At 47.4% G+C, this 14,221-nt stretch overlaps 1 protein-coding gene across 7 annotated transcripts in view; it reads right to left on the reverse strand.

Annotated features, from left to right (window-relative positions):
- Nucleotides 1-14,221, reverse strand: part of PTK2B (protein tyrosine kinase 2 beta) — a 115,193-nt gene that overhangs the window by 18,358 nt on the left and 82,614 nt on the right. For all 7 annotated transcript variants that reach the window (XM_081000888.1, XM_081000889.1, XM_081000891.1 and 4 more), the window contains 6 exons: nt 12,563-12,663; nt 11,081-11,196; nt 8,948-9,048; nt 6,829-6,918; nt 3,416-3,620; nt 1,930-2,038 (listed from right to left, as the gene is read on the reverse strand). In XM_081000888.1, coding sequence (XP_080857014.1) covers nt 1,930-2,038; nt 3,416-3,620; nt 6,829-6,918; nt 8,948-9,048; nt 11,081-11,196; nt 12,563-12,663 — 722 coding nt within the window. The remainder of the gene's footprint in view (nt 1-1,929; nt 2,039-3,415; nt 3,621-6,828; nt 6,919-8,947; nt 9,049-11,080; nt 11,197-12,562; nt 12,664-14,221) is intronic.

Here is a 14,221-nt window from a genome sequence, read left to right on the forward strand (position 1 = left end):
GCTTGGTGAGCGTCAAAGAAATATTGGGAAACCAAGCATGGACTTGGCTCTTCCACCCATTAAAAAACCAAACACCCAATATATAAATATATATTGAAATTGAATTGAAATACTTTATTGTCACTTGTACAACTTGTGTACAGTGAGATTACACCAGCACCCCCCACTCAGCTTAGTCTTAATTCCCCTCGTTTACTGACACCCCCCCCAAACCCGAAAGTCAGTTGCCCTGTTGTTATCTTTTCACTCAGCAGCCTAACAGCCCACAGATAGAAGCTGTTCTTTACCCTGTTGGTGCGACTAATCCTGCTTCTATATCTTCTGCCCGAGGGCAGGAGATCAAGAAAGTGCCGGCCAGGGTGTGAATCATCCCTGAGAATTTTCCTCACTCTTCTGAGGCAACATTCTTCCGCTATTTCATCCAGCGGATTCATGGGACAGCCGATAATATCTTGTGCTGTATTCACCACCCTCTGTAGGCACTTTCTATCAGATGATGTCAAACCAGCGTACCACACCGTGATGCAGTAGGAAAGGACACTTTCTATGATCCCTAGCTAGCAGGACCAGTGGTCAGGGATGATGGGAATTGTAGTCCAAAACTTCTGGAGGGCTGAAGGCTGGGGATGCCCAGTCTGCAGGATCATGCCAGTGGCCCACCAAATCCAGTGTCCTGTTCTCACAGTGGCCAACCAGTGCCTCCAAATTAAGGCCAAAATCAAGAGCCAAGAGCGACCATCTTCCTAGTGCCCTCCTGGTTTTATATTCTATTCTGGTCTTTATTATATTGCTTATTGTTGTTTTTTTAAAGTTGCACACCTCTTACAGATTTTGTTTAAAAACATGAAGTGGTTTATATGAGTTTCAGATAAATAAATATTTGCTTTTAGAAAAACCCTGCAGTGGTTCCTGCATTTCAAGGGGGTTGGGCTGGATGACCCTTTGGGTCCCTTCCAAATCTGCAACTGTATGAATCCTGAGGAACCCCACAACTGTCAGAAGTTCAATTAAGCAAACAAAGAAAAAAATAATGAGTAAATTAGATCCAGTGAAAACTCCAGCGAGGTGATCAAGGCCTATGGCTTTTTCTCTTGTTAACGGAGAAATCTGAGGGCTCCCTTGGACAAAAAACAAGGACACCAGCCAGGGATACCAGAGCAAAACAGCAGCCAGTAGGCTTGGTCTTTATTGAAGACTGTCGCGACAGGACTCCCACCTGCCACCAGGTGGAACAAGATGGAAGCCCCAAACAAAAGAGAACCCAAACTTTTATTAGCTGCTAATCCCCATGTTACACTCATACATCATGGTTACATCATGAAAGGGGAGGTCTGGTGGCAGGAATCTGAGCATCCTGGACCCTGCCCCACGGTTCCCCTTGCCCTCCACCAAACACCCATCAAGTGTAACAAAAGAGATATTTACATTTCCCTGTTTCCCAGCCAAGTTCATCACACCCTTTTGTCTTCATCTGGGTTTGGTATTTCTGGAATGGCTACCTGTCTGGCACTCAGGTATCAGGAGGCCAGGAGTTATCACTCAGGCAGAGGGGCTGCTGAGTAGCTGAGCTCACATGTCTATATGAATTTCTGAAGTTTTCCCAGTGAGCCAGTAGACAGATACATTTATCAGTGAATTCTTACATTTGGTATTGTGCAGCAGAGGCCCTTTGAATAGACAGGAAGAAACTGTGATGAAGTGTTTTGTGGGGATAAGTCACAAAAATGATTGTGCTGATTTTGGTAGTGGGCTGCATGTCCATGATATCTGCTGGAGGGGCAACCCTCCCCCCACCCCAACCTATACATAAATTCCTGCAACAGTCTTCCACTTGGAAGAACTTTTCCCATGGAAGAATCTGACGGAACCCAATAACAAGAGAGTGGCCTATGCTTGGAGCCTGTCTCTGTGCATACGAACTTTTCTCACCTTTGGAGGGGGCTCCTGCGAAGAGGGGGGCTCCATAATTTTGGGGGGCCGGTGGCGGTTGTTCCTCTCTTGCTCCCGTGCAATCTCTTTCTCCATCTGGTAAACGTCACTGCAATCAAAAGAGGGAAGAGAGCCATTCAGCTTGGCAGAACAACTGCCTGCAAAGTTTTCTCTGGGGGTTTCATTCATTTCGTTTAACAGGAATGGGGGAGGAATTGGGTTTCGTTTGCCTTTTACTCTTAACTTGCACTTCTCAAATCAACGTGCGAACCGAAACACTGCCATCGTTTGAGATTTGCACTTATCCAATCCGGTAAGGCAGTTCTCTAAGCAAACAATGGATGGTATTCAATTCATGTAGACTCAGAGTAGGCCCACTGAAATGAATGGACATAACCTAGTCATGTTCATTAATTACAGTGTGTCTTAAGCTTAGTTTACTCCAGTGTTTAGAAAACGAATTATGCTATGGGAAACCACGTGCATTGTGGAATGGAATCTGCGGAACCAAGGGAATTCTGCAACTTTGCTTATGTGATTTATTCAGCTCGCAGAATGTTGCTTTCCCTAGTGCAGATTTCAGATTTGTAATGGCTAACCTAGGGTTGGACGCGGGTGGCACAGTGGGTTAAACCACAGAGCCTAGGACTTGCCGATCAGAAGGTTGGCAGTTCGAACCCCCACGACGGGGTGAGCTCCCGTTGCTCGGTCCCAGCTCCTGCCAACCTAGCAGTTCGAAAGCACGTCAAAGTGCAAGTAGATAAATAGGTACCGCTCCGATGGGAAGGTAAATGGTGTTTCCGTGCGCCAGAAGCGGCTTAGTCATGCTGGCCACATGACCTGGAAGCTGTACGCCGGCTCCCTCGGCCAATAAAGCGAGATGAGCGCTGCAACCCCAGAGTCGGCCTAATGGTCAGGGGTCCCTTTACCTTTTTTAACCTAGGGTTACCAGACATCCCTGGTTCCTGGGGACAGTCTCCAGATTTCCAAATCTGTCCCTGGACAAATTCCGTGCCCAGAATGTCCCCAGATTTGCAAATCTGTCCCCGGGAAAAGTGGCAGCGGCAGCCTGGAGCCAGCCTGGTAGTGCAGTTGGCTCTGGCTGGCTTCAGGAGCTGCTTGCTGCTGGGGTGCCTGCCATTTTTCCTTGCCGGAAGGACTGCCAAAGGGGAACTGGGGGTGTCCAGCGCTACAGATCTCCTGCCCCCTTCCCCCTTTGTTTTGACTGATTGGAGGAGGCTCAGGAGTTGTGGGCGGCTGGCAGTTGTCCAGTTTTTTAAAAACTCTGCGCATTTATGTTTCACAAGGTGCGAAAGAAGGGCTTTGCACCTTTACACAACATGCATGTGTGCTTGGGCCCAGGGTCTTTTGCCTCACCATCCCCACTACTGACTCCCTGTTGCTACTCAGCTTCAAAAAATAAAATCAAAATGTCCCCGGATTCGTTGAAAAAAATCTGGTAACCACAGGCTACCCTCCTACTCACCTCAAGCTGCAGACCAGCTCTTTGAACTTGGGCCGGTCGCTGGGGTCATAATCCCAGCAGCGGGTCATCAGAGCATAGAGGATGGGGGGGCAGGCGTCGGGCTTGGGCAGGCGGTCTCCCTTCTCAAGCACCGCGATCACGTCCTTGTTCTCCAGCCAGAAGAAGGGCTGCTTCCCATAGCTGAGGATTTCCCACATGCAGACGGCTGAGGTGGCGAATCAGGAAGAGAAAAGAGCGTGGGAGAGAGATGCAGGGATTGGCGGGAGACACGAAACTGCACCAGCGAGAAACCAGACTGATTTACCTATTTAAATCTCTGCTCCTGGGGGGCAGAGGGGGTTGAACACTTAATTACCGTATTTTTCGCTCTATAAGACGCACCAGACCACAAGGCGCACCTAGTTTTTGGAGGAGGAAAACAAGAAAAAATATATTCTGAATCTCAGAAGCCAGAACAGCAAGAGGGATCGCTGCGCAGTGAAAGCAGCAATCCCTCTTGCTGTTCTGGCTTCTGTGATAGCTGCGCAGCCTGCATTCACTCCATAAGACGCACACACATTTCCCCTTACTTTTTAGGAGGGAAAAAGTGAGTCTTATAGAGCAAAAAATATGGTAGATTTCAATTGTTTTATTTAGGTTTTCCGACTGATTTATCTATTTAAATTTCTGCACCCTGGGGGGGCGTAGGGGGTTGAATACTTAATTAGATTTGAATTGTTTTATTTAAGTTTTCTGACTGATTTACCTATTTTAATCTCTGCACCTGGGGGGGAGGGGGTTGAATACTGAATTAGATTTCAATTGTTTTATTTACGTTTTCTGACAAGATGGCTACTGTTTGTATTCTCATTGCTAGATTTTAGATTTTGGATAAATTTCCTGAAAATTGATGTGATTCATTGCACCTGTGGGTAGCCTTCATAATGCTCCTGGGGTTTTGCCAACAGCTTGCTACACTTTTAAGTGATCGCTGATCCATGGCCATTTGATGTTCCTTTGGGGACAATTTATTTGGTATGTATTTGTTATTGGTTGTTTATTTCCAGGCCTGTCATTTCTGTGTTGAAACCCAGGAGATTTTCTTTGGAGGAACTGGGGGAGGGCAGTTAATCAAGTTATGGGGACACTGGGTGCTCTTGGTTCATGGAAGCACAGCAGCACCTCCACTGCAGTGGGAATGAAGGCTAACCTAAATGTGAAGAGATTTACAAAAAAAGAAAGAAAAAGAGTGTGAAGAGATACCCTCACTGCGAGAAGCCAAGTTACAGGGAACCAGGCAGAGGGCCTTCTTGGTAGTGGCGCCCTCCCTGTGGAACACCCTCCCACCAGATGTCAAAGAGAACAACAACTACCAGACTTTTAGAAGACATCTGAAGGCAGCCCTGTTTAGGGAAGCTTTTAATGTTTGATGTATCACAATATTTTAATATTTTTTTGGAAGCTGCCCAGAGTGGCTCGGGAAGCCCAGCCAGATGGGCGGGGTATAAATAATAAATTATTATTATTATTATTATTATTATTATTATTATTATTATTATCATTATTTACTGGTGGGAGAATCTGCATACTCAGACTGTATTAAGAATGTGTCGGGAATATTTCTGCAAAACGTGGCCTTGAGCTAGCCTGATAAGAGAGGAGGTGCCCTGTTTCTCTCACGGGATCTGGCATCCAGCTCCGATACCGGAGACGTGCTTGTCCTCTGAGAATGTGACATAATTTCTACGCACGTGTAAAGCTAAATTGGAGAAACGCCTCTGTATATGCCTGTGTAATATATAGTCCTGTGGATGCCACTTCTGGGGGGTTTTTTGGACAATGATTTTCATCAGTTTTCAATTACAATAATCCACTGGTAGCCTCACACTATAACAATGCCGAATTATAATACAATTACTAATCCCAATCATTCAAATGCCAAACTATATCATTTAGGTGGTCTCCCGCATGCTAGAATTGATGGTTTCATTATTTACTTGGTTTCTGCGTCCCAAAATCTCATTCGTCTGAATTACATTCCGTTCAAAATAACAACTGCAATATGAACAACATCTATTCGTCTTGACACAGCAAATGATTTATAAACCCATAGGTGAAGCATTCAAACTATATCCTTATTCCTCCTGCGTGTGACACATGTGGGTCATAGCTGTCAGCTTTTCCCTTTTCTTGCGAGGAATCCTATTTGGAATAAGGGAATTTCCCTTTAAAAAAGGGAAACGTTGACAGCTATGATGTGGGTGCCACTTTTTGTGGGCTTCCCATCAGCCACTGCGGTTCTAAATCTGTCTCAAACATCACAATGATGTGCAGAATTATTATGATTTATTTATTGAAGGAATCCACCACATCATCCACTTGCAAGCATAACGCACAGCAGGTTCATCCACCTTGGCTCCCTTTCAAACAAGGGCAGCCAATGGGATGGCCTCTAGGAGCTTTTGACTAGAGTTTTCACCAGCCTCACATGGCATGGCCAATGAGCAGGGAGAAGGGGAGTCACAGGCCCCGCCCCCACATCTGGAGGGCACCACGTTGGCAACCCCTGCCTTCAAACACCCCTTGCAATTCCTAAGTGTGTTGCACGTGGTTCCCTCCGTTTCCAGCCTCTGCTGGAGGCGGAGCACGCAGGCACGGATCCTGCTGCTGCCGCCCCCAAACATTAAATAAGTTGGAGTTCTTGTTATTAAATATATAAATACACCAAGAAAAAAGCACACCAAGAACTCAGGCCAATGTAAGTTTCAATAGTGGGAGTGGTCCCTACTCGCAAATCAATAGTCAATTGTAACAAAAACTAATCCATTCAAAAGTATGTGTCAGGGCTGTATTCTGACATACAAACTCAAACTCATGAGTAGAGATAAGTTCATGTTAGTCCATAGTCAGATTTGACGTGAAGGTCTTAATTTCAATCACTGAGCAGAAGTCAGAAGTCAATTATGGATCAGAAACCAGGACTGTTTCGATATATTCACCTTCATCAGCTGGAAGTATCAAACATTACATCAAAATACATTTAAATTCTAAATTATCATAAATTATAAAACGGTATTGTACAACATTTGGTTCCTTACCTAATTTTTAAGGGGTCGTGTAAGTTTGAAGAACTCGTATAAATATATCCTGTTATTTTCTACGTTTCTCTCTGACTATGGACTAACGTGAACTTATCTCTACTCACAAACTCTTATCTCTGATACTGTGATGAATTATTGTGTTACACAAATCCTTATGAGTTTGAGTTTGTAATCTCTATTTGAGTTTGTAATCCTTGTCAGATTACGTACTTTTGAATGGATTAGTTTTTTGTTACAATTGACTATTGATTTGCGAGTAGGGACCACTCCCACTTTTGAAACTTAGTTCAGAGTTCTTGCCAGAGTTCTTGTCGTCTCTCAGCAACCACTCACCGAACATCCACACGTCGCTGGCAGAGGTGAATCGGCGGAAGTTGATGGACTCTGGGGCCATCCACTTGATGGGCAGGCGAGTCACGGAGGCTGGGTTGAGAAAGGCGAGGTGGGGAGCAGGGAGAGATCAGAGCCAGTTATTCCCAAAGCACAGGCAAGCCAGCAAGGTTACAACTGAGCGGAGGCTTCTGCATTCGCTATATTTTTGATTGCTGCATTTTCAATCTTTTAAAAACACATTTTTATTGTTTGACACGACATTCCATCTCCATGTGGCCCCCAAATATAGCAGCATGGGCAGCCGCCTTATGCTGACTCCAGCATTGGTCCATGTAGCTTAGTACTGGCAACTCTGACCGGCAACAGCTCTAAAGCGTATCAGGCAGGGAACCTTCCACAGTCCTATCTGGAGATGTCAGGAATTGGACCTCAGACATTTTGCATGCCCTCCCCAAATCAAATGGCTTTGCAGTATGGAAGTCCTCCAGCCTGCTGTCATTCTGGGTCCTAGAGGTCTCGCTTCAGGCCAAGCGTATGCATAAAGGTAAAGGGACCCCTGACCGTTAGGTCCAGTCGTGGACGACTCTGGGGTTGCGGCGCTCATCTCGCTTTATTGGCCGAGGGAGCCGGCGTACAGCTTCCGGGTCATGTGGCCAGCAGGACTAAGCCTTTTCTGGCGAACCAGAGCAGCGCACGGAAACGCCGTTTACCTTCCCGCCGGAGCGGTACCTATTGATCTACTTGCACTTTGATGTGCTTTCGAACTGCTAGGTTGGCAGGAGCAGGGACCAAGCAACGGGAGCTCACCCCGTCACGGGGATTCAAACCGCGACCTTCTGATCAGCAAGTCCTAGGCTCTGTGGTTTAACCCACAGCGCCACCCGCGTCCCCGAATACCCATCACCGAATACCCGTGTATACGAGCAACGGTTGTTTGGGGACCCTTTCTGGTCCTGGGACTTCCAACCCATTTAACTAGAGATGCTGGAAACTAGTCCCCAAACCTTCACACGGGAAACAAGTGCTCTGCCAAACAAACAAACTGCACCCCACATTTCTGAACCCGGTTGCAGGCCACAGCTGAGCTGCCCTGCAGCCTTGACATGCCCAGAGGAGCTGGCCTCACAAAAAACTAACTCTTCCGGCTGGTAGGGACATCCCAAGGACTTGGGTGGAGGCCTTTTCCAGTCTTGTCACCCAATATTTTTGGTGGGAAGGCCAGTAGCTTAGTGGCAGAACATCAGCTTTGCCTTCAGATAGTCTCAGGGTCAATCCCAATGACATCTTCTGGTAGGGCTGTGATTGTCACCTGCCTGAATCCCTGGAGAGTCACTGCCAGGGAGTGTAGAAAATACTGCTCTAAGATGTACATACACAGCTTCCTGTGTTACTGCGCCAATCCTTTGCACAAGAGATGTTGGGCACTTGAATTGGGCATCTTCTTGATGCACCAGCGAGGGTCAAATTCAGCTTGCGCAGCAAACACAAAGCAGTGGCCATGCAGACTTTAATTACATGTATGCAACATACGAAATGAAACTATAATCTTTATTGTCATTGTCCCAAACAGAACAACGAAATTGAAAAAAATCTACATCAGACATTCAAAACCCAACAAGCCTGCCATCCCAACCTGGTTAGCCCCCTAAAAACTCTGACCCCCCATAATTAAATACAATATACTCCCACAGAGACTACCTTACACTGCGTTTAAAACCAAAATCACATTTGGATAGAAACTGTTTCTCAGGCAGCTAGTCCTGGTCTTTATAACCCTCTACCTTCTTCCAGAAGGCAGAAGCTGAAAGAGATCATTTCCGGGGTGCGCACTATCCTGCGCTATCTCTGCAGCTTTCTTAGGGCACCTGGAAGCATAGATTTGATCCAGGGTGGAAAGAGTGCACCCAATTATTCTCTCTGCAGTCTTTACAGCCCTGGACAGCATTGGTTTTTTCCCTGACCGTGCAGCTCCCAAACCACACACACAGACCACTCTCAACAGTACAATGGTAAAAATGCCATCAACAGGTCCTTTGAGAGATTATTTTTCAGGAGGATTTTCAGAAAATATAACTGTTCAGCCTGAAGCTCTGGGACACCCCCAGCCCCCCCTCCTTACCTTTGTAATACTCGTCATCCTCAATGTATCTGGAGAGCCCAAAATCTCCCAGTTTGACGCACTCGTGAGAAGCCACCAGTACATTCCGGACAGCGATGTCCCTGCAGGTGACAAGTTGAGATTGGCCACTCCTTTTCTGGGAGGTGGAGGGGGGGCAATAGGTATGATGGGAGGGGTAGGGTGGATCAGAAGTGCCTGAGCACACATGCCATGGTGGGACCCCCGGGTCATCTATCGCTCACCGATAAGACAGCCTGCATTGTGGTTAGAGCGCTGGACTAGGACTTGGGAGACCAGGGTTCGATTCCCTACTCAGCCATGAAGCTCATGAGATGACCTCATTCAGTCACTTGCTCTCAGCCTGACCTACCTCACAGGGTTGTGGTGAGGACAAAACAGGGAGAACTACGGAAGCCAACTTAAGGACCTTGGCAACAGGACTGCTCAAGGTGCCCCGCCTATAAAATTGGAGAAATCGAGAGATATATAGCTGCACTGGCAGCATATCTCTTCTTTCTTGTATCCAAAAATGCAAGAAGGGCTTTTACACTTGCCAGAAGCTCGGCTCTGCCCTCTCCGATCCTGGAAGGAGCCTTTTAAAAAGTCCCATACACTCAGAGACTTTGCGCCTGTTCATTGGGGGAGATAGGAAGCCCAGAGCACTTGTTCTTTAGATGTCCCTTTTATGAAGAGGCACGTAGTGAGACCTTTGATGACCTGCTGGTGAGGCTCGCTGACCTCCCGGAAAAGCAAAAATTCAACCTTCTGTTGGGCAAAGATCAGAAGACGACCCGGATGGTCGCCAGATTCTGTGTACAGATCTGTAGGCGCAGACCATCTCCTGACTCAAACTAGTTTGTTAAGAAAATCCCCAAACTCGGTTCCATGGGTAACTCTGGGTTAGCTCTCTGTGGTAGTTTATCTTAAAGTTTTAAGTGTCTATATGCTTATCGCATTTATAAATTTTGAATTTATTTAAAAAGGTCGGGGAGGAAAGGTGGGATACAAATGTTGTTGTTGTTGTTGGCATTCGTCTGTCTCAGGAGACGACAGAAGAGTGTGCCTTTGGGGGTGAAGTCAAGCCGTTGTCTCCAAAAAATCTTACACATTACTTGGGAAGGCAGGCAAACTAATGCTAGTGTACTGGAAGAAGCAAAGATCACCAGTGTCGAAGAAATGATTCTTTAACTTCGTTGGACTGGTCATGTTGTGCGGATGCCTGATGATCGTCTTCCAAAGCAGCTACTCTATTCCAAACTTAGAAATGGAAAGCGTAATGCTGGTGGTCAACAAAAGAGGTTTAAAGACTGTCTCAAGGCAAATCTTTAAAAATGTAGTATAAACACCGACAACTGGGAAACACTGGCCTGCGAGTGCTCCAGTTGGAGAACAGCCTTGACCAAAGGTGTCCTGGGCTTTGAAGACACTCAAACTCAGGACGCAAGGGAGTAATGTGCTAAGAGGAAGGCACGCGTGGCAAATCTTCACCATGATCAACTCCCGCCCAGAAACCAATGTCCCCACTGTGGAAGGATGTGTGGATCCAGAATTGGCCTCCACAGTCACTCACGGACTCACTGCTAAAACCCTGTTTTGGAAGACAATCTTACTCAGCTACGGGTGACGCAAGTGACCTCTCTGTGGTGCACGTCTGGAGGTCCTGGGAGAGAGACTTCCATCCTGAGCAGCGCACCTGTGCATGTGCATAGCTCCTTGCGCATGACCCCAATGCTCTCCCCACTGGAGTTTATGTCATCAAATCCACTCCAGACCCGCCCACCCTGAAAATCAGGCTCTGCTAGCAATTCCACTGGGGGTGGCCTCCAATTCATTTTCTTGATTTATCTCCTACATTCCTTCTCTAACCGTGGATCTATCCGAGATGCCTTTTCTGGTACCCAGGGCTGCTCTGCATCCTTGCCTCACAGAGGAACACAGGTAGGGTCCATCTGGAACCAATAAGATGTCTGGGCTTTCTCAATTTCTCAGAGCTGATCGGTGGCTGTCTGCAGAGAAGCCTAGGTGCGCAAGTTTGGCACTGCGAAAACATGTCTCCGATATGCGCTGCCCTCCCGCTGTCTTTGTGGGGCTGGCCCCGTGGGGTGGGGTGGGGGCAAAGTGCCCTTCTCGTACCTGTGCACACAGTTGATGGCTTCCAAGTAGGCCATGGCTTTGCCGAGCTGCAAGGTGTAGAGGATGAGGGTCTGCACCTTCAGCGACGCCTTGTTCTGCTCCAGGTAATGCCCCAGCTGAAGCGGGGAGAAGGAAGGGTGAGGGAGAGGAGAGTCACTTTCAAAATGCCCCTCCCTAGGAGAGACCCCTCCCCAATCCCCCTTCCCCCTCATTTCAGTAGGGCAGGGAGAAAATAAACTTTACTGAAGAATTGGAACAGAACGGCAGGTAACTTGAGGAGAAAGAAACAAAGGGGATTTTGCCTTTTTAGGGACAGGGCTTGTTGAGAACAGGCCTAGATTCAACTAAAGATAATAATGAAAATAAATAATGAAAATAAAATAGTGGTACCTCCGGTTGTGGGCGGGATCTGTTCCGGAGGCATAGCTGTCAACGTTTCCCCCCTTTTAAGGGAAATTCCCTTATCCCGAATAGGATTCCTCGCAAGAAAAGGGAAAAGTTGGCAGCTATGTCCGGAGGTCCGGCTGGATCCCGAGGTTTTTGCAACTGGAGGTCTACTTCTGCACATGCAGCAAAACCTGGAAAAATACTTCTGGGTTTGCCACTTTTGCATCCCGAAGTTTACGTAACCAGAGGGTTACGTAAACGGAGGTACTACTGTAATAATAATAATAATAATAATAATAATAATAATAATAATAATTAATAAATTTATACCCCACCCATCTGGATGGGTCTCCCCAGCCACTCTGAGTGGCTCCCAACAGAATATTAAAAACACGATAAAGCAAACATTAAAAACTTCCCTAAACAGAGGTGCCTTCAGGTGTCTCCTAAAAGTCAGATAGTTGTTTATTTCCTTGACATCTGCTGGGAGGGCGTTCCACAGGGCAGGTGCAACCACCGAGAAGGCCCTCTGCCTGGTTCCCTGTAACCTCACTTCTTCTCACTTCTTGCAGGGAGGGAACCCCCAGAAGGCCCTCGGCACTGGACCTCAGCGTCCGGGCTGAACAATGGGGGTGGAGACGCTCCTTTGGGTCTACTGGGCCAAGCCTGTTTAGGGCTTTCAAGCACCAACACTTTGAATTGTGCTCAGAAACGTACTGGGAGCCAATGTAGGTCTTTCAAGACCAGTGTTATATAGTCTTGGCGGCCGCTCCCAGTCACCAGTCTGGCTGCCGCATTCTGGATTAGTTGTAGTTTCTAGGTCACCTTCAAAGGTAGCCCCACGTAGATCCAGAGAGAAAGTTTTCTCGTAGCTAGACAGCCCATCAGAGCACGTTCTGCCCCACCAAACGTCATGCGACTTTCTCTGATGCTCAGCAACCCCCTCAGCCCTCTCAGCCAGCTGACTTACAAGTAACAGAGTTAACCCTTGAGTTACAAACTGAATGATCCCTGCTACTGCACTTTCAACAATGCCCTGCTTCCTGGGTTGGTCACACCTGCTTCCTCCTCGGCTCTCGGCTCTGTGCCTCTCACCTCTCCGTAAGGGTAGAGCTCCATCACAATCCAGGTGGGCTCCTCCTCGGTGATGCCAATGAGCTTCACAATGTGGGGGTGGTCCATTTTCTTCATCAGCACTGCGGATGCATTGAAGGCGCACTTAACGTCATGCTCACTCCTTCAAAAGGAAACCCTGACCGACTCAAGGCCAGGGTACCCAAAGGATCACTTCTCTCTATATGGGGGAGGGGGCTTTTCAGCCTGAGAGAGGCCCACATTCCCTTCTAGGCAATCTTTGGAGTGGGGGGCTAGTTACAGTGGGCTAGTTTCTGCACCCACCCACTCCTTTCTATCAACCTTCCTTGGAGGTTTTTAAGCAGAGGTTGGATGGCCACCTGCCAGGGATTCTTGAGCTGTGATTCCTACAACGCAGGGGGTTGGACTAGATGACCCTTGGAGCCCACCACTTTCCGTGGGAGCCCTTCCACTGTCAAACAGCTCTTAGCGTCAAAGTTCTTCCTGATATTTAGGAATCTCTTTTCTTGCCAGTTGAATTTGCTTGAGCTGCAGAGAACAAGCTTGCTCCATCTTATGTGATATTTGGAGCAGGCTCTTAATAATAATAATAATAATAATAATAATAATAATAATTTATTATTTATACCCCGCCCATCTGGCTGGGTTTCCCCAGCCACTCTGGGAAGCTTCAAAGAAAACACTAAAATACAATAACCTATTAAACATTAAAAGCTTCCCCAAACAGGGCTGCCTTCAGATGTCTTCTAAAAGTTTGGTAGTTATTTTTCTCTTTCACATCTGAGGGGAGGGCGTTCCACAGGGCGGGTGCCACCACTGAGAAGGCCCTCTGCCTGGTTCCCTGTAACTTGGCTTCTCATAGTGAGGGAACCGCCAGAAGGCCCTCGGCGCTGGACCTCAATAATAATAATAATAATAATAATAATAATAATAATAATTTTTATCTATACCCCGCCCTCCCCAGCCAAGGCCGGGCTCAGAGCGGCTTACAAGCAATAATAAAAACAAGTTGAATGATTACAACTTGAAAACAAAATTAAAATACAACATTAAAATATTGAAACATTAAAATATTAAAATATAGCCTCATCGCAGGAGAAGGAAAGGAAAAAAGAAAGAGAGGGAGGGAATCAAATTGGCTCCAAGCCAAAGGCCAGGCGGAACAACTCTGTCTTACAGGCCCTGCGGAAAGAAATCAGATCCCGCAGGGCCCTGGTCTCATGAGGCAGAGCGTTCCACCAGGCGGGGGCCAGTGTTGAAAAGGCCCTGGCTCTGGTTGAAGCCAATCTAACTTCCTTAGGGCCCAGGACCACTAGGGTGTTGCTATTTATGGACCTTGAGGCTCTCCGTGGGGCAGACCGGGAGAGGCGGTCCCGTAGGTACGAGGGTCCTAGGCCGTGAAGGGCTTTAAAGGTCAAAAGCAGCACCTTAAATCTGACCCTGTACTCCACCGGGAGCCAGTGCAGCTGGAAAAGCACTGGGTGAATATGCTCCCATGGCAGAGACCCCGTGAGGAGCCTCGCTGCTGCATTCTGCACCCGCTGGAGTTTCTGGGACAGCTTCAAGGGCAGCCCCGCCTAGAGCGAATTACAGTAGTCAAGCCTGGAGATGACCGTCGCATGGATCACTGTGGCCAGGTTGGGGCGGGACAGGTCTGAA

The sequence above is a fragment of the Podarcis pityusensis genome, assembly GCF_964106645.2.
Source record: "Podarcis pityusensis genome assembly, chromosome: 3".
Taxonomy (NCBI): domain Eukaryota; kingdom Metazoa; phylum Chordata; class Lepidosauria; order Squamata; family Lacertidae; genus Podarcis; species Podarcis pityusensis.